The 22,609-nt window shown below is 37.1% G+C and overlaps 2 protein-coding genes across 4 annotated transcripts; one reads left to right on the top strand and one right to left on the bottom strand.

Moving 5' to 3' along the window:
• Positions 1-212: 212 nt before the first annotated feature.
• On the bottom strand, positions 213-8,664 carry LOC6035023 (choline transporter-like protein 1). Of its 2 annotated transcripts, none has more exons than XM_038264379.1 (6): positions 8,054-8,664; positions 7,883-8,002; positions 7,725-7,828; positions 7,222-7,669; positions 6,424-7,164; positions 213-2,221 (listed from the first exon to the last, which is right to left on the bottom strand). In XM_038264379.1, exons 1-6 carry the CDS (start codon positions 8,156-8,158, stop codon positions 2,060-2,062), a joined length of 1,680 nt encoding a protein of 559 aa, XP_038120307.1. In that variant the 5' UTR covers positions 8,159-8,664; the 3' UTR covers positions 213-2,059. The 2 variants fall into 2 exon arrangements, with proteins under 2 accessions (XP_038120307.1, XP_038120308.1); XM_038264380.1 differs by having other exon boundaries at positions 8,104-8,664.
• A 2,877-nt stretch (positions 8,665-11,541) lies between these two features.
• Positions 11,542-21,319, top strand: LOC6035024 (choline transporter-like protein 1). Of its 2 annotated transcripts, XM_038265384.1 has the most exons (7): positions 11,584-11,673; positions 11,744-11,902; positions 19,023-19,133; positions 19,320-19,439; positions 19,495-19,598; positions 19,656-20,142; positions 20,199-21,319. In XM_038265384.1, the coding sequence occupies exons 2-7, from the start codon at positions 11,831-11,833 to the stop codon at positions 21,186-21,188; spliced, it is 1,884 nt and encodes a 627-aa protein (XP_038121312.1). In that variant the 5' UTR covers positions 11,584-11,673; positions 11,744-11,830; the 3' UTR covers positions 21,189-21,319. The 2 variants fall into 2 exon arrangements, with proteins under 2 accessions (XP_038121311.1, XP_038121312.1); XM_038265383.1 differs by having other exon boundaries at positions 11,542-11,902.
• Positions 21,320-22,609: the final 1,290 nt, after the last annotated feature.

The following is a 22,609-nucleotide window of genomic DNA, read 5'->3' as shown; positions in this document are numbered from 1 at the left end:
ATAAAACAAAGCACTTAAAATTATAATACCTGCCTACAAATTTTCCAGAGAAATTAGAATGCCTAGAAAACTCGTTCTTGGTATCACTAGATACATTTTTTAAATTTAGATTTTTTAATGGACAACTGTCAAATTTTTACAAAGAAACTGAACGAACTAACAATGAAATTTGCTTCTTTGGTCATAGAAAAAATCCTTATTCTCAGTTTCAACCCAACGAAAAATACCACAATTTTCACTTTTCAAAGTCTCACAGAATTGCTCATGTTCACAAATGCACATCGTACCTAATTTTCAAAGCAATTTAGCAGAAAACAACAAAAATAATGTTCAGCAAACATCTTTGCAAAATCGCTCCTTGCGTGCGTGTGTGTGTGTGTATGACGACTGAATGTTTGAATAAAAAAGTTCGTGTATTCTCTCGGTGGAAGACGGATTCACGATGAAAAAGATTGACACTTAGCAGTAGTCTGAAAATAATTGTAACCGAGTAAGTGGTATGAAGATGAATAAACTAAATAAAAACTGAAAGAATGCAAGCTGGACTTGTGCAGAAAAAAGTAATATATTTATATATCGACAGTGAGGGAAATAAAGCAGAAATCATTAGTTCAATGTTTGACTTTATATTTCGCGCATTTTACTTTTTAAGATGAATTTACACACATTGATAAGAATTTGTCACGGTAGAAAATTAAAACAAACTTAGAATTAAAACAAAACAAACAAAAACAACCAAACAAGCTAGTGAAATTGTACTACTTTTAGACGGAAACGAACACAAACACACACAGCACAGCACAGCACTACTTATGTGTAACACAGAACCTGTTTATACGAGATTTGAATCAACAAAAAAAAATTAAAAAATACAAAAACGAACGCTTCTACCGGACCAGCTTAGCAAGCACGTACGTACGTTTGCCGGGCGATGACTTCCTATTTTTTTTTTTTTTTTTTGCGAAAAATCAACACACGCAGGTTAAGCGGTACCCAGTTGTGCTCGCAGGAAGCTAGAAGGATACCAATTTAAACAAAAATACACAGCAAAAAGTTACAAATAAAAATCTCTTACTCGCTCTCTACTCAACACAGCACTATCTATCTAAAACTGATATCCGACTCTGTCCTATTCTATTCTACAAGCTACTAACAGCAACTAAACAAAAAACACCGCAAATTTACACCGCTGGAACTCTGGAGACACTTGAAGCAAGCTCATGCGCCACTGAAACCATGAACTGATTGTGGAAACAAAAAAAAAAACAAGAAGGAACAGAGATATACATAAAACATAGCTCTAGAGTACGATGATTGATGTTTTAATTGGGTAGTGATTAGGCTAACACTAAACAAATACAAAAGGGAAAAATGAGAAAAGCAAACTGAAGCAGTTAGACCAGCCAATACCACCAACAAACCAATCACAAACAAACACACACACCAAGGAGGATCTATCTTGAACACACGCACGCACGTTCCAATGTCGTTGATTGTTATGCAACAACACTCACACACACACACACACACACTAACAAACAGAAACACAGACACACGCTCACGCCAAAATCAGCAAACTAGCAAAGAAACAAATCTCAGTATCAATAGAAAGTAGCGCCAGCAGAGCACGCGCACGCGTGTAGGTGTTAGAGTTTACACAGCAACAAAACACACACACAGTAATGATCACATTCGCAATAGAAAATGTCGAATAATGTTTAGGTAAAATACAAACAAGCAAAGCAAAGCAAAGCAGCACAGGCGAATTAAAACAAAACCCACCTTCTGTAGATCCCACACAGAGCCAGGGTCACGAAGGTAAACTCGAATTGGAAGCAAAACTGAGGAAACAATGCAAAACAAAGGCAACTTGTGTTACAAAATGGTTAAGACAAACACAGAGGCGTGAAAAGTGAAAAACAAAACAAAGAAGCCACGAAAAGTAAGAAGAAAAAAACCAACCACTTATTCAAAAGAGAGATAAATTATTAACCTGTTAAAAATAATCAAAATTAAATGGGCTTTTTTCCTTTTTCCAAAACTCTTCGAAACATCCCTCCTAACGGGGCGAGCCGCTTGGTTGCTCGGCATCCATTTTGTCTGGTTGTCCCCGCTGGACGAAGCTCTCTAGGCGAGCGGACATGTAGTACGGTCGGCTGCTGGTGCCGTCGTTCACCTCGGAGTCCTTGCAGATGCACAGGAATATCGTGTCGGTCGTCACCTGCGAAACATTGGAGTGTAAATTTCTGAGCAATATCTGTTTTAATTTTTAAACTTTTAAATCCTAGATAAAAGATTAATGCAAAGTTTAACGTTTCAGAACTCATAATAGTGCTTTTTGCAATTAAGCCTACTTTTCTGTACCAAAAATAACAGAATCGAATAATAACACTTTTCAAAATAAATGCTGAAAAATTCTACTTTTCAGCACTGAAATGGGTGCTGAAAAGTTGAACTTTTCAGCACTTCTGAGGAAAAGTTATACTTTTCAACATTTCTTTTGATTTGAACGATTCATTGACTCAATGCATGGACATTTGTCCCATAATTCTGTCCAAAGGGTGGTTTTCGGAATTGCAAAAAATGTTGTATGGAACTCGTTGCAAAACTTGATTTTTCATCACTCGTCGTATTTATCTAACTCGGTGAACCTCGTTAGAGGATTTTTTCAGCACGAGTCGTACATTTATTCGGTGCCCTCTCCCCGTGCCCATACCTTCACACTTAGTAGACCCGGGAGGCTGAGTCTTGTCCCGAAAAGAACGATACACGCCTGTGGATCCGTTGACGAAACCGCAAGGTTTAAGAGGGCCACATTATAAGGTGTTACGTCGATTCCGTTTTTTTCCGTACTTTTATCAACGAGGTTCACCGAGTTGGATAGATACTTCGAGTGCTGAAAAATCAAGTTTTGCAACGAGTTCCATACAACATTTTTTGCAATTTCAAAAAACACACACTGAGTGAAATTTTATGTAAAATTTTCATGTATTTTGTCAATAAATTGTTTAAATAAAAAAATGTTGAAAAGTGTTAAATTTCGAAACAAGTGCTGAAAAGTTCAACTTTTCAGGCCCATTTGAGTGCTGAAAAGTAGAACTTTTCAGCATTTATTTTGAAAAGTGTTGCTATTCGATTCTGTTATTTTTGGTACAGAAAAGTAGGCTATTTCGTCGTTCAAGAATGACAGGAAAAGTAAGTAGTTTCACGACGGAATTGCAAAAAGTAATACTTTTCAACATTTTTTTGATTGAAACGATTTATTTTAAAAAACATAAACATTTGACTTATAATTTCACTCAATTGGTGTTTTTCTGAAATGCAAAAAAATTTGTTTGGAACTCGTTGCAAAACTTGGTTTTTTTCAGCACTCGTACAGGATAAATGTACGATTCGTGCTGAAAAAATCCTCTTTTTGCAACTTGTTGCATAAACTGCTACTTCCGAACTGTTTTTTATCGTGTTGCAAAATGATTTTTTTTTCTGCTCGAGTCGTACATTAATACCACTTCTTTAAAATCCCTTAAAACACCGTTTAAGAAATACATATGTACAAAACATTACATCTCAGTAAAAAGTGTCATGGCATGACAATTCGGGCGTGTACAATTCGTAACGCCATCTTTGCTTAAAAATCTGGATATGTGTTCACCTTTTTGACGTTCAATATGCACGAGCCCTAAGAGGCCATCCATAAACCATGTGATACATAGTTAAAAAAAATAAAAAGTCGATTTTAAATTCAATTTTGAAATATTTTTTTTAATCTTTAATTTTTTTTTACTTGAACTTCTCTTATTTTTTCTGAAATATTTTTTTTCCTTTTTGTAATTTCTGGTTTTTAGATACAGTAGTTGTTCGGTAACTGGGCGTTGTTTAACTGGGCTACTTTTTAACTGGGCGCTCGACAACTGGGCCGTAATCCAGTTAAAAAGCAGACAAACGTCAAAAAACCAAACCAAACAAAAATGACCGATGGGTTAATGGATGCAAAAATCATATTCAATAAATAAAAAAACTTTTTTCAAATTTTTGTTTAATTTCAAGTTACAATTAAAGAAATATGAAAAGCAAGCATTGTAAATAAATTTGAGTAACTTTTATTTTTATATTTCATCTGGAAAATATTATGCATCGTTGGTCCCCTCGTAATTTTTTTCAGCCCAGTTAAAGAGAAACATTTGGTGACTGATGGGCTACGTTCTCAGCCCAGTTACCGAACACCTACTGTATATATATCTCGGATTAGTTTTCAAAAAGCCGTAAGAGTAATTGGTAAACAAAGCCCTTTTTGCATCGGTATTCGACGTACTTACGTAAAACCAATATCAAAAATGCTCTAAATTGTTCATCTACACGTCCTTCAAGTGCCCCATACTTAAAATAAATTAAATTTTGTTTCATTTTCGAGAAAAACGAACATTAGTGTCAGAGGTCACGGTGGCTCTTACGGCTTTTTAAAAAAAAATTGACCCGAGATATGTATTTATTTTTGAATGTTTTGATATTTTATAATTATGTTATTTTTAGCTGTATTTTTAATTTTTAGTAAATTTATTAATTTATGATTTTTTATTTAATTTTTTTAGAATTTTTGAAAAAAAATATTTCTTTATCTGAAAATTTTGAAGTTGTTGATATCTCTCAAATGAATTCAAAACAGATTTGTTTGAGTTATGGAATAATTAATATAATAATTAATATAATGTTTTAAAAATAAATAATATTATGTTTTTTTTTATATTTAGAATTTTCAAAATCGTTCAAATATTTTAATAATTTATTTCGTTGTTTAAGCATTACTTGTGTGAAGCTACAGCTGAGATGTGGACTACCTTTTAAAAGCTGATTGATTCAAAGTTGGGAACAGAGTTTGCGGGGTTTAAAGAATCGAGTAAATCTTCTGAAGAAAAAAAGATACCTACAACATAACCTTCGAAATGGTCCAAGTATTAAATTTCTTGAAATATGTGTATTTATATATTATTCTATTCTATTTTTTTTTTTATTTGAATTCTTACATTTTTAATAAGGCCAGTGCAAATATTATTGCAGGTTTTCTTCTCTTCCCAGGGTGGCAACTCATGTCGGAAAAATCGAGAATGTCGGGAACAAGTCGGGAATTCGCCAACATTTGCCAAAATCGGGAAAAAGCCCAAGTTGCCTAGGAATCGATAATTGGAAATAGAACCAATTCCACCTGAACCAGATTCTCACCACCATGGCAACCGTCCATTGCCGGCCGCTCCCATCTCCACCGCGCACCAGGACAAGGAAAGGGAATTGGAAGACGGGAAGTGTTGATGCTCCACTTTTTCAAGAGTATTAAGGGAAAATCTTCACGGTATCCACAAGTAAGTTTCGCTTGGAGTTGGACGGTTTTTGGGAAGGTGAATGGTCTGAGGAGCCATCCTAGGCGAGTGGTAACGACCTTTGGCATAGGGACGTGGCGTTACATCGTGCTGCCACCTGGTTTTTTTAAGCGCAAGAGTGGAAAAGTGCTGAGTCATCGTCTAAAAATAGACGGCGTCCTATCTCGCCCAGCAAAATGAAGTCGATAAGGTAGTCGGTTTCGATGAGAAAAAGTGGAAAACGTGGTCTAAAAATAGCGACGCTATCCCCCTATTGTTGTTCGAATTCTTCGTGTATTTTTAGATTCAATTTCAACTGCGCTTGCAATCTTGTTTGAGTTCTGATGTTCAACTTGCATTCAATTTGACTCTTTGTCCGATTCTTGGATTCAACTATACCAGTCTAATTCCTCCTCAAGCTACCAATGCTCCACGGTTAAGTGGAAAGCATTTTGCTTACCAATCCTAAGGACCCCGCCGTGAGCTTGAAGTTTTTTCATTAATTCATTCAATGAGTCCAGAACTTTCTCGTTGGGAGCAGATGGGAATTTACAAAAATAAAAAAGGATCCTATTAAAAAAATAAACAAATTCCTAGCTTTTTTTATTCTGATTTGAAATTCAATAAAATAAGCATAAATTCAGTTATCTTAAATATTTTGCCATTTCCAGTTGCAACGAATTAAATTTATTTAGTGGTTTTAGAGTGGTTAATTTTTCAAGTATTTTTAGGTATTTTTTTTTTTTGTTTTTTTTAAACATTTCAATAGTTTGATATTTTCTGAATTCATTTAAATTTTTCAAGAGTTGATATTGACTTTTTTATAAAGAGTTTTTTTTTATTTGAAATAATTCTTTAGATAAGAAATGTCTATTAATTGAGTTTCGGCAATTTTATATTGGGAACTGAGTGGTTACCCTACTTGAATTCTTCCATTTTTTTTTCGATTATCCAAAGTGAAATTTTTCGGAGGCCTTCGGATAATCGTGTGTTTGAAAAACTCTTCAGATGTTAAGAAGATTCTTAGTAGAAATAGTTGCAGATCATTCTAATAAACACTGAACCCGCTTACCTCATACAACAGCAGAAAACAGTCCGCGATCAGGAAGCAAAGCGCACACGCTGCACCGGCCATCACGTAAGGATGGTACAGCTCCGCCCTCCTGTTCGCCAACTCCAGCCCCGTGTACCCAACCAGCGCCACCACGAAAACTTTCGCCAGCAGCAGAACCACACTTTCGGTCGGCATCACACCGACCACGTTGGCAGCGTTCACGCGCATTAGCCGCACCGCCTCCGTCCCGGCCACGCAAAGCGGCAACCCTCGCATGGCGGTCAAACTGTACGCATTGCGGCAAACCGGATCGAGCAGCCCTCGGCAGCACCCGACACAGCACAGGCACGCGTTGCCAAGGCGTTGCAACTTCTGGGACTTGCCGCTGGTGTAAAGGAGGATTCTTTGCAGCCACTGCAGCAGCTGGATGAAGGACATCAGGAGCGAGCCAAGTGCCACCGTACCGAGATGGTAGCGGATCAGCGCGAACCAGCTTCGGGGGACGGGGGCTTTGAGGGTGGATTTGTCCCGGGTGAAGAACCACTGCGTGGTTGCGCCGGCCGTGACGAGGTGCTGGCAGCCGTACACGAACTGCAGGAACCAAGCTAGCGTTATTAGGTGGTACCAGCGGGTGATTAGAACTAAGGTTGATTTCTCGTAGGTGACAGAGCCGTCGATCAGCTTGGCATGTCCGGAGCTCTCGATGACCAGGATAAAGATTGCAGCCAGGAAGAACGTCACGAGTAGGGTTGTGATGGTCTGCAATGAAGTCAACGTTAAGTGTTTTTGTTTCAACAAAGGTAGAGCGCATCAAACCGCAATCGGGATGCACAACATTAGCAGCATACTCCGGATGGCTTCCCCAGCTTCGGCCATTAGCTGTACGACCATTGTGATCTTCTTCCAAACAAACGTGATCAACGGAAACACGATAAGAGTGGCGATCGTAGATCCGACGGCGTACCACAGCAGCGAGCTAGAGCTTCTTCCGTCAGCGTGGTACCACGTGTACCACAGCCAAACGGTTCCGCAAAAGCAAACTCCGACAATGGAAGCCACCATCGCCAGTATTACAACGCGAGTGGCACACCACAGCAGAACCAACATCCCGAACGATCCCAACAGTGCCATCACGCAGAGGGCGAACAGTTCCAACCAGAAATTGCCCACGTCTTGCCACAGTTCGTCCAGGTAACCCTGTGGCGGTGGGACCTGGCCGAGTCCCCTCAACTGGAATCGAACGCAGCGGTTGAAGATCAGTTCGCTGAAAAACATCCCATTTGTAAAATCAGCAACTCGCCGAAAGAACCGCAACTTACTATCCCTCGCTGGTGTTACAATCCGCGACGCAACTTCGCAGCGGTTCCAGGGAAGTGGCCGTGACGGTGAGGAGTAGGTACGGCTTGTATCGCATGTCTTCGCCCTGGAAAGTGAGAGTGAGTTCAAAGAATTAACCACCTTTTTAGTTTGATCTCACCGAACATGGCAGGTCAATTGCACGGATGTTGTTTCGGCCGCAGATGTTGCCACAATCGTCGTAGCCGTAGATTGTGCGAAAGATGTCCGTACTGGGAAGGCATGCTAGCACTAGGCCAAACTGTGCGAAAATAAGTTATGAAAATGATTAAAATATTGATTTAAATCCTACCATTCCTGTGACGAAACAAAATTGTACAACTAAAAACGCAACATCCGTACACTGTCGTTCTTTCCGGTGCAACGAATCGTCATCAGTTTGTGCAAATTTCTGCATGTCAAAACGTGACAAAATGTTGTAAACAGTCGCTAAACTTCAAAACGGAGGCCAAAAAATGATCATGTTGTCAGGTTACTAGATTAAGTTTTTTTAAACATTAAATTTGATGACATAATTTTGTTCATGACATCCTTCGCGGCCATTAATCAGTCCCGCGCTCTCTCAACCCCGCAGAGACGACCGACGGATGACGAATAATAGGCAAGTCCCGACCCACATTTTCCCGCCACAAACTGGGTCTGGATTCGTGATGGCGCGACCGTTACCATGCGTACCGACTATGGTTTGCACTGCCGGTGGGGTCCCCGATTTCTGGAGTTCTGCACTGTCTGCCGGGGGTGGGGACGGTAATCAATGCTGGCTGTAGGCAGTTGGGCCTCTGTTTGCTTGGAAGAAACATGTGTGCAAAATAAGACGACTGAATTTGTAATTCGATTGGATGTAGAGTTCATTGACCGCGGTTCAGCAAGCTACAGGTGGATTTTGTTTTATAATCGTGTTACTTCAATAACTTTGTTCAAATTAGGTGATCGCAATTTGACTGATAAATTTTCCATGATGTATACAATTCTCAAAAATCTATGCTCAAAAAACATACAACAGCAGTTCCGTCAAACTGGGGCGAATAGAAACATTACTGTCCATATGTGAAAAACTGAACTCTATCCATTTTGCAAAATCGAGATTTTAGTCCGAAAGATCAAGGATTCTCCAATGCATTTTTTGAACCTTGAATTTCAGTAAAATAATGTTTAGGGAAATTAGAGGTAGAATATTTTGAAAAAAATATTAGTAAAAAAAACTCGGATTGACATTAATAACATAAAATTGTTTCTTGCAAAATCATTAATTTATAAATTAGAAATAAAAAGAACGGAATGGCTTGAAATCGTAGTGATCATGATAGAAAAGTGTCCAAAGTATCACTAGAAGCTGTTTTCAACAAGATTGGAAATGGTTAAGTTAGTTTTTAAATGAAAAGTAAAAAAACAAGATGTTCAATTGTTAAGTTACTTTTTGCGTTTCTCTTTGTTTCGTCGTCCGTGTCTGTCGCGGGTGACCATGAATGGCCATGATCGATGACGACCAACTTTTTCAAAACTTTTTTTTCGTAAAATCGCGATAACTCGTGATGTTTATAAGCAAACCCCTTATGTCTATATATTAAAATTTTGTAATTGTCTGCTCTACAACTTTGTAGAACATTGTTACACTCTAAAAAAAAACTCTGCAAAGTTAGAAAAAACACGAAATTTTAAAATGAAAAATTTTGTTCTAAATGAAAAAATGACCCTTCTGGGTCAATGTAGATTCGAAAAGTACATTAAATTTCCCATAAAATGACATGTGCCAAAATTTTTTACTGTCAAGTAACGGAAAATGTGAGAATTTTTAAAACTTTTTTAGTGTTTTTTTCGATGAAAAATACGTTTTTTCGGAATTCTGAGTACGCCATCAAATCGGGCGTCTAATTTTACATAAAAGTCCCTTTGACACCAAATTTCTATCTCATCACCGTTTCAGGCAGCAAATTATTGAAAAACACCTAATTTTTCGCATGTTCAAAAATGGAAGGGGTCGTACCGCCCCTCCGCCACGAGATATCAAAAAACGGACCTCGGATTCGTGATCAGGGACAAAAGATACCTCTTAGGACAAAGTTTCACGCAAATCGAAGAGGGGTCGGGGCAACTGCTGTGTGAGTTGGCGGAGAATTACCCAGTTAGAAATCCTAAAAAAAATCCTGGATCTGATAGCTGGAACCAGGTCCGAAAAATAGTAAATCTAGCTAAATCATTAGTAAATTTTACTAATTTGTAAGCTGGCAAAATGCTGTCAGTCTCAAATACTGTATGTTTTCAGAAAGTCTGTTACCTATTTTAGCTGGATTTTAAGGTATTCTAGTAAGCTTTATGGTTAGCCAAGCGAGTTTTTAGGCTATTTCAACTAGTTTTTTAAGAAAATTTTTCAAAATTGTCCATCGATGGCCGCGAATCCAGATTTTTTCACAAATCTTTTTAGCTGGTTTAGCTTACTTTCATGAAAATGATATTTTATTGATGTACGCAATTAATTTGGACATATAATGTAATTAGAAGCATGTTCTATCATGCTTGAATATATCTTCACTGATTAATAATTTAGATAAATTTTAAATTTTGGGAATTAAAAATATAAAACTGTATCGTTTTTGCAGCTTACAAATTCCACTTTGTTATCAAAGTGCTTATGACTTTCACGTTCAAACATATTCCCAAAATAAACCGTGATTTGCTGAATCAAATCTTCATTTTTTTTGGGTTAAACCTTTAAAAGTTCACGGAATGTCAAGTTACTTTTTACGAATAATATCAGTCTCAAAGTTTTCGCCTTTATAAAGCCTTTGGATCTTTTATTGAATAAACACGTTTTGTAAAGAATTTGGAAAGAACAATAATTGATAATCCACTCTGAAATAAGGAATTTCTGGAAAACTATCCAAGTTATCTCTTTAAAATCTTTGCTTTGGCCAAATTTAAAAAAAAACTCCGTACGAAAATTCCGTACGAACATTCTAGCCTGTTAAAAACCCGCGAAAAGAGTTGAAAATCCGTACGGTAAGGAAAAAATCCGTACAGTTGGTAGCCTTATATATGACCCAATTTTTTTTAACTAGCCTATAATTATCGTTTGGTCCCTAAAATCATTTTCCAACTATTTTTTTGAGATTCAGGCCTGAAAGGGTTAGAATACTTTTATTTAGAATTTTAAATAATCGAGTTGATTAATTACTGTCGGGTTTTCAAGTCAATTACACGCGACAAACTTCGCTCCACGCTGGCATTCCAATTAATATGAAAAGTTCGCCTCAACCGGTTACTATTGGGGTGTTGCCAAAATAAACTCAACCCCAAGTCGGTGTCCCCCTGCAAAGTAAATCACTCGGTATAGTACGCAAGGTAGAGAACATAAAATTTGTTTACCAGCCAGCCTGCAGCCAGGGATATTGATTGACTACTATACACAAATGGTCGTTGTTGAGGGATCAAAATAACAAACTTGTGAATTTCACTATAAAGAAACGAATACTTCCACCTCTGTTTATTTAAAAGTCTGTTGAGAATCGTTAGAATCAACCAGGAGACTGCTTGGCCTATCGGAATACCCCCACCGACAAAAAGTCCCTACACATTGCTAAATTATGGACCTCCTCCACATACTGGTATTGCTGCTATTCCCGGTAGCAGTCAGGCTGACCCGATTGAAGTTATTATTTTTGCGTCTATCTGTCTGCTGTTATTTGGTACGGTTGGTAGGCTCAACGGTAAGGGTAGGGTGTTGTGTGGGTGCACTTCTGCAATTCAGGACGTAGCAGGCTCGCAGGTCAGGTGCCCGCCACCACAGTTAGTCGCGCGCCAACGTTGAAAGGATACGGTGGTCGCGAAACGGAAACGAGGACCCCGAAGTGTAGTAGAAAAGGACACATCGATCGATTTCGCGTTGGTAGACAGAACAGTAGTGTCCTTGTAGAGGTATCTGTAGAGTAGAAGTCGTGTTGTTTGCTGAGAGAAAACATACTTAAATTAAGTTATCATGATTAAGTGAAGAGTGCTCGATATGGATTACTAATCTCGACGACGGAAATTGATCTAAAAGTACAGGGAAAACCACATCAAACGTATCACCCATATGGGAGCCACAGCGCACCTGTGCTGCTTTGTAGCCCGTTCGGATAAGGTGTCTCCCGGTGAATCGGTGCAGGTGCGTATATGGGCGCAGGTCGCTGGAAGTCTATTTTATGTTTAAAGTTTGTTCAACAGAAAACTTAGAACTTTCAAAAATAATTTGTTTTGTTTTTATTTAACTAAATTTTATATTTCACATGGTGGTCACTCAAGTCGGGAATTCGCCAAACAAATATTTTTATTTAACTGGCTTTGGCATTGAAAACAAAACATTGAAATAGTGATAACTGATAAATCAACCATTATATCTAGGTAATAAACAGACTGAAACCGGATATAATTATTTTTCTTTGATATTTTGATAAAACAATATTTTTGTAAACAGAAAATAACATAAAATTAAGATTAAAATTTTTAATTCAGTTTTATTATGTCCAACATTTTTAATTAACTTTGAAATTTCAACTTAATTCCTCAAAAATGATCGCTTAATTTTTCCTTCTGATTCATTGTTTAAAAAAAATTGTTGTGAAGTTTCTATTTTACTGTGATTGTCAATCAGAGCGTCCAATTTCCCGGGGTTACAAAATTCCCGGGAAATGGGAAATTTACAACAAATTTGTCTAAGAAACTCTAAGAAAATATACAAAATTTACAAATTTTACATGCTGTATTCTAAATCGTACCAAACCAAAAAATGATCATCAATATTTTTTTTTTGTTTAGAAGCGTTATTAGTTTATCAAAGTGTTTGGACACATACATAAAATTGCTTTCAAATTTGCCTTTGTGAGTTTGAAAAAATAGTTATTCATATTTGACACATAAAATTAAAATGATAACAAAAAGGCAAAATATGTTGTTGTTGGCAAAGAACTTTTCCCGAACAAAATTTACTGGTTTCAGATCATGAATTATATACATGTTGTTTATATTGGAGCAATTCTCTACCAAAATCGGAAATGGATTTTATTTGTATTTTTTGATTTGGCTCAAACTTTGTGGGGGCCTTCCCTATGACCAAATATGCTATTTTGTGTGATTGGTTCATCCATACAAGTCTCCATACAATTTTGGCTGCTGTCCATACAAAAATGGTATGTAAATATTCAAACAGCTGTAACTTTTGAGTAAATTTTCTGAGCAAAGTTGTAGGTATTGTTGAGGACTTTTGAGAAAAAAAATAGGTACACGGAAAAAAAAATGCAGATTTTTTAATCAACTTTTTTTTTCCACTAAAACTCAATTTCCCAAAATACGTATTTTTTGATTTTCGAGATTTTTTGATATGTTTTAGGGGACAAAAATCCGCAACTTTTGAGCCATAGAGAAACATGGTCAAAAAATCTGCCGCCGAGTTATGAATTTTTGAAAAAATAGTGATTTTTGGAAAAAAATGAAGTTTCATGCAAAAACAAGTTTGACATTATTTTTTTATGCAAAATTAAATTTGCAATCGAAAAGTACTTTACAGATTTTTTGATAAAGGGCTCCGTTTTCAAGATATAGCCACCGAAAGTTTGATTTTAGCGAAATATTTGCAGTTTTTCGATTTTTAAAAATAGTGACCATGAGTGACCATTTCTAAAAATATTTTTTTTGAAAAGTTCAGAAAATTTGCTATAAAATTATCTAAGAGACATTGAAGATTGGACCTCGGGTTGCTGAGATAGAGCCGCTTTAAGAAAAAGAAACACGAAAATTGAAGTTTTCTTAATCTCACCAAAACAACCCACCATTTTCTAATGACCATATCGCAGCAAATAATGGTCCGATTTTCAATGTTAATGCATGAAAAATTCGTGAAATTTTCCGATCTTTTCGAAAAAAATATTTTGATGTTTTTTAAATCAAGAATAGCATTTGAAATGGGCGTAATATTCAATGTTTGACCCTTTTAAAATGTTAGTCTTGATTTAAAAAATTTAGTGAAAAAAAGTTGATAAAAAAATCTGCAAAAAAAAATTTCCGTGTGCCTATTTTTTTCTCAAAAGTCCTTAACAATACCTACAACTTTGCCGAAGACACCAAATTGATCAGAAAATTCACTCAAAAGTTTACATACCATTTTTGTATGGACAGCAGCCAAAATTGTATGGGATTTGTATGGATGAACCAATCACACAAAATAGTTTATTTGGTCATAGGGAAGGCCCCCACAGAGTTTAAGTCAAATAAAAAAAAAATACAAAAAATAAAATGGTCGAAATCGGCCGATTTCGTAGAGAGTTGCTCATTGAATCTTCATACAACCTTGGTAGCTCCAGTGCTTAATTAATATTTAACTTCATATTGAATTTCTCGAATACTATTTAACAAATTGTTTTTGCAAAACCCGCTTTGAAACATTAAATGATACTATACTATCTATTTCCAGTTGTGAAAGTTCAATATGAACAGTAAATTGAATTTAAAAAAATCATATTAAGTTCTCTCACAAATTTACTTTGCAAATTTTCAAAACTTTAGTGCCGAATAGTTAAGAAAATGTATACTTCTACTTAAATTTCGGGAATTGCCGGGAAATTTACAAATTTCCTGGGAAACGGGAAATATTTTATTTCGGGAAATCCCGGGACGGGAAATTGGACGCTCTATTTACAATACAATAGTTTTTTAATGTATTTATTAATTCTGTTCATTGGTTGATTTAGACTTTTAATAGAAAGTTTTGATTTTGCAAAAAAAAAAAAAAATAATACGAAATGCTTATTTGTTAGATTCTGAAAATGTCGGTATGATCGAAAAAACGGCAATTTGAAAATGGGATTCTAGTGGCCGCCCTGTAAATTAATGAAAATATGAAGAAAAAAGAAATTGCAAAAACAACAAAATAGTCTCGAGACGTTGTGATTTTTTACTTATCTCAAAGATACTAAATTCTGTTAAAAGGGTTGGGTAGGAAACATCTTAAGACGTCTTAGCTGAAAAGATCTCGTTTCTGGTACAAATTCTGTCATTTTTGCATCTGTCTAAAGTTGAGGTACGTTTTTGGCCAAAATAACCTCAATAAGTTTGTCGGAGTTGCTCGAAAAGTACACAAATGTTTAAAAATCTCTATATAAAAACGTTTCTTAATCCACCATTAGGTGGGTGGTACCTTCCTCACATTTACAAAGTAATAATGAAAATAAATTTATGAAAAAAATATATACCTGATACAGACTTTTCCAGAAAACAAGCAGACTCTCATTTGAAGCAATATGGCAACCGGGCGTTTCGCATCTGGCGCGACTCTCGCACGTAAACAAAAAGACCCGGCCTTTTGAGGTTATGCAAAAAATCACCCTTTTTTGTATCTACAAAAATCTTTTTCTTAGCATAACTTTTAAAAAACTTTACTTAACAAAATAAAATTTAATGGGGTCTTAGGGGACCCCAATACGAACAGAATATGGCGGATCCGGCCAAAATCGGTTCAGTCAGTTCTGAGATAATCGTATGGAAAAAAAATCATGTCTACACACATCCCCACAGACATTTGTTCAGAATTTGATTCTGAGTCGATAGGTATACGTGAAGGTATATCTAGGAGGTGTATATAAGAAGTTCATTTTTCGAGTGATTTTATAGCCTTGCCTCAGTGAGGTAAGGAAGGCAAAATTGTAGCATGTCAATACGATTCCCTCGAACAAGAAACTCTCTAAGAACAAATCTACTTTGAAAGATTTTCGATGTTATTTAAATTGTTTTTGTTTTCAAGAAAAATTTTTGGATTTGCAAAATTCATAAAAATGTTATTTCAAACTATTTGCCATTCTCTTTTCTTTTCCTATTAAAATAAAAGGGAAACAATATATTGAGCTGCTTGAATTGTTATTAAATGTCTTACAAATAGTTTTCTCTCAGAATGGAAATTATGATTGCTTCCATTCTTGAAGTCAAATTGTCAATATTTTTTAAGTTATTTTTTTTAGAAATTTTGCTGACTTTTTTTATAAACCGTGCTCGATTTGCCATATTTTGGGAAGGTAAATCCTATTATTTGAGGTTCCAGAAAAGCCGGGAAATGTAGATAATGCGAAAATGGGATTTAATTGGCCCCCTGCTTTTGGTATGGTAAGGGGAAAACAAAAATTTGAAATTCTAAGCATGATTTTTTGTAATTTTTATGCGTAAAGTAAAACAAAATGCAAAATGATTTGATTTTTTGATTTGTAATTTGAGATTACGTAATCCAGTATTGAGCAATTCCAGCCCAAAACAGGAATTTTTCAGGTACTTTTTTCTCGACCCTCTCCGATTTCAATGAAACTTTGTAGACATGTTATCCTACGCTTATATAAGCCATTTTTGTGTATATGGAGCCAGTTCCACACGATAATGACATTTGAGAAGGGCGTAAGTGTTTTAAATATTTTTGTAATTCGGAATTTAAATATTTCTGTATCTCGAAGCCGTTGCATCGTATCAAAAAGTGGTCAAAGACAAACTTGTAGGAAATTTGCAAGGGAATGATGGAAAGAGAGGAATCACAAATCCGTATAAATAATTTCAAGATTGTTCAGGTGTAAACCGAAAACGCGATCCAAAATTAAATTGGAAGAATAAGGCTTTTAACTTCTTCTTTAATTGTCGGTGTACAGGCCGCCGCACGGTTTAATAATTTTCTGACGTACATTCAATTTTGCAGTCCAAAACCAGTCACTGAAATGAAAAAATAAAATTCTTTTTCAAATTTTCTTTTCTTGATTTGTGTGCACCTACGTCGAAGACCAAGATTGTTTACTTTTTGCTCTTTGGTCTGACAGTCTTGGTCTGACAGATTTGGTCTGACAGCTTTATCATGGATTTTGGTCTGGTCTAGGCGAGGGATAGGACACAGCATCTTCCTGGAAATTTGACGGGCTTTTCGATAAAAATACACTGAAAGAAAAAAACACCCAACTTTTATGAGATTTTTTGATTTTTAAGTTTAAAAGTCAAATTTGAGGGGGAGCCCACGATTTTTTTTCGTTCAAAATTTGTGTGAAGATAGCCTAAGATGTTACAAAAAGACTCACGAAAAATGCAGGATGGAGCAACTCACCTAAAAAAATACAAAAATCATTTACTAAAACTGTTTTTTTTGAAAAGTGCTCTAAACGTCAAAATTTTCAAAAACCGAATACGGGAATCGATTCTCCAGACAATTTTACATAAAAGTCTCCATATTGACCATTGTCCTAAGTCCAATCCTTGTAAAGTTACAGCGGTTTTAAAAATAAAAATGTTGAAAAAATAGGTTTTTTGATGGTTTTTGGCAATTTCTATATGACAGACTTAATTTTTCAGTCTCGTAAATATTTTTACCAGAAAGCTCGTCAAATTTCCCATAAGTTTGTCTTTGACAACATTTAAATTGGATGTATGAGCTTGCAGATATAAGCTAATTACATTGCTCATAATTGAAAACATCATATTTTTTCAGTGTAGTATAGTAACCTGGATAGTAAATTAGCTTATATCTGTAAGCCCATACATCCAATTGAAATGTGGTCAAAGACAAACTTATGGGAAATTTTACGAGCTTTCCGGTAAAAATATTTACGAGATTGAAAAATCAAGTCTGTTATATAGAAATTGCCAAAAACCATCAAAAAACCTATTTTTTCTACATGTTTATTTTCAAAACCGCTGTAACTTCACAAGGATTGGACTTAGGACAATGGTCAATATGGATACTTTTATGTAAAATTGTCTGGAGAATCGATTCCCGTATTCGGTTTTTGAAAATTTTGACGTTTAGAGCACTTTTCAAAAAAACAGTTTCAGTAAATGATTTTTGTATTTTTTAGGTGAGTTGCTCCATCCTGCATTTTTCGTGAGTCTTTTGTAACATCTTAGGCTATCTTCACAAAAATTTTGAACGAAAAAATCGTGGGCTCCCTTCAAATTTGACTTTTAAACTTAAAAATCAAAAATCTCATAAAAGTTGGGTGTTTTTTCTTTCAGTGTATTTTATCGAAAAGCCCGTCAAATTTCCTACAAGTTTGTCTTTGACCACTTTTGATACGATGCAACGGCTTCGAAATACAGAAATATTTAAATTCCGAATTACAAAAATATTTAAAACACTTACGCCCTTCTCAAATGTCATTATCGAGTGGAACTGGCTCCATATACACAAAAATGGCTTATATAAGCGAAGGATAACATGTCTACAAAGTTTCATTGAAATCGGAGAGGGTCGGGTACAACCGATTCCCTATTTGGCATGGAATTGCTCTATTACATCTTCCTATCAGATTTTTTATTACATTTTTATAATTTTGAATTTACAAAATTTGAATTAGGTGGATTGTGACGCTTGTCCAGAAAATTGTACACATTTTTTTAAATTTTTTTGCGCTACAATTTTTTATGCTCGACTTGTTGAACAATTCTGATAATTATAATTTTGAATAAGCTTTTTTTTTCACAAACACACTCACACTTAACCTTGTTTTTTTTTTTTGATGATTTTGAATTTGGTTTATTTAATTTATGTTTCTGAGGACCAAAAATGTCAGTTTTCGAGCATGAAAGCATGACGGACGATTTTATTTCGGCCGAGATATGATTATTTTTACATAGCAAACCCCTTTTTCTGGATAAGCATTTTTTATGGGACAAACAAAAAAGGCAAAGTTTTCAATCAAAATATTTTCAATTCCAAACATAAATTTTGTGATATTAGTCAAAAACACGGCTAGAGTCTAACAAGAGAAATTAATGTCACAAGCAATGCTTTTTGAAGGTTTAAAATTGGTTGATTGATTTTCACTTCAAAACGAGTAGGTAATATTTGAACCAATATCACACAGAAAAAAAAGTTGATTTTTGGAATGTTGAAAATTTGGTAGGTTGAATATTACCTCTTTCTTTGAGTAATATTACATAAAAAATGTGTAAAAATGTGAATCTGATGAAAATTCATCAAAAACTGATGAATATTCATCATTTTCTGAGGAAAATTAATCATTTTTTTCGACACAAAATCTGTCAACATTTCCTGATGAATATTACCATCATTTTTTTCTGTGCAGCTGACATAATGTCTTGGTGCAAGCATATTTTTATTTTGAAAATGATGCTTTAATTTTTTGTTTTTAAATCAAAATTTGATCTATTTGGACTTTTCATTATATTTATTTTTTCAAACAATTGGTTACATAAGTTAGTCATTCGAAACTAATATTTTTTTTATGTAATACCTCTTCCATCACTTCTAAAAGCAATCGACGGCCGCATCGCCCCATCGCGATGACTCCAACGCGTTTGAAAACGATCGCCACTGCACGGACATTCTGTTCATCGCGGTCAAGGCAGCGTTTATCCTGATCCTGGTAAGAAGGGCCAGTTCACGCCAAGTGCTGAAAATGCATAATTAATTGCTTTCTCTTTTTTTTCTCTCTCGGATATCTCTACAACTAATCGCACGCAACCCATATAAATCAAACATCTGTCCATTTTCCCGACCTACATCTAATTCCACTCACCACCGGCACACACACACACACACAAACACACAGTTGGTGCTCATTATCTACTGCATGGCGTTCGGAGACATTTTCCGCATAATCAACGGGTACGACGACTGTGCCAACGTGTGCGGCCGTGACAACAAACCGGATAAGGATCTGTCATGCAAGGTATGGTGTTCCAGTGTGGAGTTGGGTGTATTATTGATTGATATCGTTCCTGTAGGGCGTCGATCGTACCGAGCAAAAGTTCCTGCTGGTGGAATCGTCCGGGATTTCCGCCGACATGCACCGGCAGTGTGTGGCCACCTGTGAGGACACCGAGGGATAGTAGGTTGACAAAAATTAGGACAAGACGTTGATGATCAGTGTTTCAATTGCTTGCAGCAAACCCTTCCTGAACCGTTGCATCCGCAAGGAGAATCCCGCCCAGGAGGTGGCCACCCGGACCGGCTTGCGCAACTACTTCCAGGAGGTGTCCGAAGATCTGGAGTCGTGCTCGGTAGACATTCTGTGGCTGTGCGTGATTGCGTTCGTGTTTTCGCTGCTGACGCTGGTGCTGCTGCGGATTCTTCCCGGGCTGATCGTGTGGTTGGTCCTGCTGGCGGTGATCGTCGTCTGCACCGTGGGCACGATCTGGCTGTGGGTCAAGTGGCACTTTGAGACCGAGCAGATGTCCAGCGAAGCGGGTGAAGGTGCCAAGGCTCGGGTTAACAACTATTTGTACTACGCGATCGCGGCCACGGTGGCGACCTTGATCGTGTACCTGGTGATTCTGGTGATGCGCAAAAGGATCAAACTGGTGGTGCAGTTGTTCCGGGAGGCTGGCAAGGCCATCTCGAACATGCCGTTTCTACTGATGGAACCAATACTGGTAAGATGGGGTAGGATGTGACTTGACGATCTCCCTCATTTTTGTGTTTCCTGCAGACCTTCATCTCAATTGCGGCCGTGATCGTCCTGTACGTGTACTTCACCATGTGGATCGAGAGTTCCGGTATGCTGCGCGTCGAGAACAACCAGAGCGCTCACTACGTCAAGGACACGACAATGCTGTTCACACGCTGGTACAACCTGCTGGCGTTCTTCTGGTTCTGTCAGTTCATCATCGGCTGTCAGCACATGGTCATAGCGGGCGCCGTGGCCTGCTGGTTCTTCACGCGCAACAAGTCCCAGCTGGGCAGTCCGATCTTGCGCGCCTTCGGTAACCTGCTCCGCTATCACCTGGGAACGGTCGCGTTCGGATCGTTCGTAATAGCCGTGGTGCAGTTCCTCCGGGCGACGTTGAAGCTGCTGATGTACTCCATCCGCGAGCACCAGAACCGTGTGACGACCTGCATCTTCGAGTGCTGCCAGTGCTGTTTGCAGTGCTTCGAGAAGTTCCTCCAGTATCTTACCCGGAACGCGTACATCGTCACGGCCATGCACGGCGACTCGTTCTGCACCGCGGGCAAGAACGCCTTCCGGCTCCTCACGAACAACGCACTGCGCGTGTTCGCCATCAACTCGGTCGGCGACTTCGTCCTCATCCTGGCCAAGGTGTTCGTAGTGGTCGTAACGTGTCTCGTCGGCATGGAGCTGATCCAGAAGAAGCAGGGCCTGCACCACCCGTACGTCCCGATCATCCTGGTGGGAATCTTCGCCTACCTGGTGGCGCACTGCTTCATGACGGTTTACGAGATGACGGTGGACACGATATTCCTCTGCTTTTGCGAAGACTGCGAGACGAACGATGGGATCAGCCGACCCTATTACATGTCCCGCGGGTTGATGGAATTTGTGCAAAACTCCAAGAAGGCGCTGGCGGTGCACGATAGCCGCACGGCCAGCACGCTGCGCGAGGGCAAAGCATGGACGACTGACGAGGGATCGGGCTCGCGGAAGAAACTCACCAAAGCCATCTCGGAAACGGTGGACTGAGAGTGCACTCAATTTGTAATAGGCATAAGGATTTTCTGCGCGTTTTTCGTTTTCTACACAATTGTGTGCGTGTGATTTTTCGGAACTGACATCTTTTTTTAAATAAAGCAAAAGCACAATTTTGAGCAAAATTGTTTGATTCGGCTTTTCGGTTGAATATCATTGATTCGGTTTGCTTTCGGTTGAATATCATTAATTTTATTTTTTTTCTCATCAGGACAATGCATGAAAGGAATTAACAGCCCTTTTTTTAAAAAAAGGAGGCAATCTCGTGAACACTCAAGTCCGAATGTTGTTAGAAAGTGGGTTCAGTAAGTAAGAAATGTTTAATATTGAAGAATTAAATCAAAATGTATTTTAAATCTATTTAAGCTAATTTCATTGAAAAATGAATTTTTCGTGAAATATGCTGATTTTGGTGATAAAATATTAGGAAAAAATTAAACTCTTACTTGTAAGACTTGTTTAGATCTTTTGAAAAGTGAGGTTTAAAAAAACAAAAATTCAAGAGTAAATTTCATTTAACATGAAAAATTCAGCTAAAAATGTGTTGGCCTATTTAATCGTTTTTTTTTTTTTGAAAAATCATGATTATAAACGTTACATAATCCACCTTTAGGTGGTTGGTGCCTTCCTATAATTTATAGAGTGATTCCAACCCGCCTAAAGTGTCCACATGGTTTATGGATCTCTCCTAACGTGATCGCAGCACCTAAGAGGTCTTAATAAAAATAAGTTATGAGTAAAAAAAACAGACTACCTACAGACTTTTTTTCAAGATTATACAGACACGGCCTTTGAGGAAAATGGCATCCCTCTACACGGCTTTTTCGAGGCGATCAGACCCGACCAGTTGAGGTTATGTGAATTCAGACCGTTTTTTAAACTGCTTGTAATTTAAGATAGGTAAGTCAGATCTTCAAAATTCTTACTCCACCTAAAAGGTCTTCTCATATGCTTTCTAAAAATATATAACATGTGAGGGTTTCATGACAAAACCACCCTTTTTACCATAATTTTAATTTAATATGAAACAGTTTTTTCAACATAACTTTTTAAATACATCATAAAACTGCATGAATTTAATTAGCAACTTAGGGGACGTTAAGATGGATCGATTGAAACCATTCCGGCCAAAATCGGTTGAGCCTGTGACGAGATATTCCAGTGACATTGATTTGGTACACATGTCTACATACAGCCAAACACACAGACATTTGCTCAGCTGGTGATTCTGAGTCGATATGTACAAATGAAGGTAGGTCTAGGAGGTTTAATTAAAAAGTTCATTTTCCGAGTGATTTTATAGCCTTTCCTCCTAAAAGGTCGAATGTGCTTTTCATACGGAGAAGTCATATACGTCCTTGGTGATGCAAGGTCGTAAGTACTGGTAATTTCAAAAATGTACTTACGCTCATAGG

Source organism: Culex quinquefasciatus, chromosome 3, assembly GCF_015732765.1.
Source record: "Culex quinquefasciatus strain JHB chromosome 3, VPISU_Cqui_1.0_pri_paternal, whole genome shotgun sequence".
NCBI classification, from domain to species: Eukaryota; Metazoa; Arthropoda; class Insecta; order Diptera; family Culicidae; genus Culex; species Culex quinquefasciatus.
This window is presented reverse-complemented; position numbering and strand designations above follow the sequence as displayed.

Bases quoted from the DNA above. Each gene is read 5' to 3' on its own strand.
- LOC6035023 (XM_038264379.1), bottom strand. From the start codon at position 8,158: ATGCAGAAATTTGCACAAACTGATGACGATTCGTTGCACCGGAAAGAA. The intron at 7,829-7,882 runs GTGAGATCAAAC...CTCACTTTCCAG, and splicing joins CAATTGACCTGCCATGTTCG to GGCGAAGACATGCGATACAA. The intron at 7,165-7,221 runs GTTTGATGCGCT...ACTTCATTGCAG, and splicing joins TGTTGTGCATCCCGATTGCG to ACCATCACAACCCTACTCGT.
- LOC6035024 (XM_038265383.1), top strand. From the start codon at position 11,831: ATGGGAGCCACAGCGCACCTGTGCTGCTTTGTAGCCCGTTCGGATAAG. The intron at 11,903-19,022 runs GTGCGTATATGG...CACTTCTAAAAG, and splicing joins CTCCCGGTGAATCGGTGCAG to CAATCGACGGCCGCATCGCC. The intron at 19,440-19,494 runs GTATGGTGTTCC...TCGTTCCTGTAG, and splicing joins ATAAGGATCTGTCATGCAAG to GGCGTCGATCGTACCGAGCA.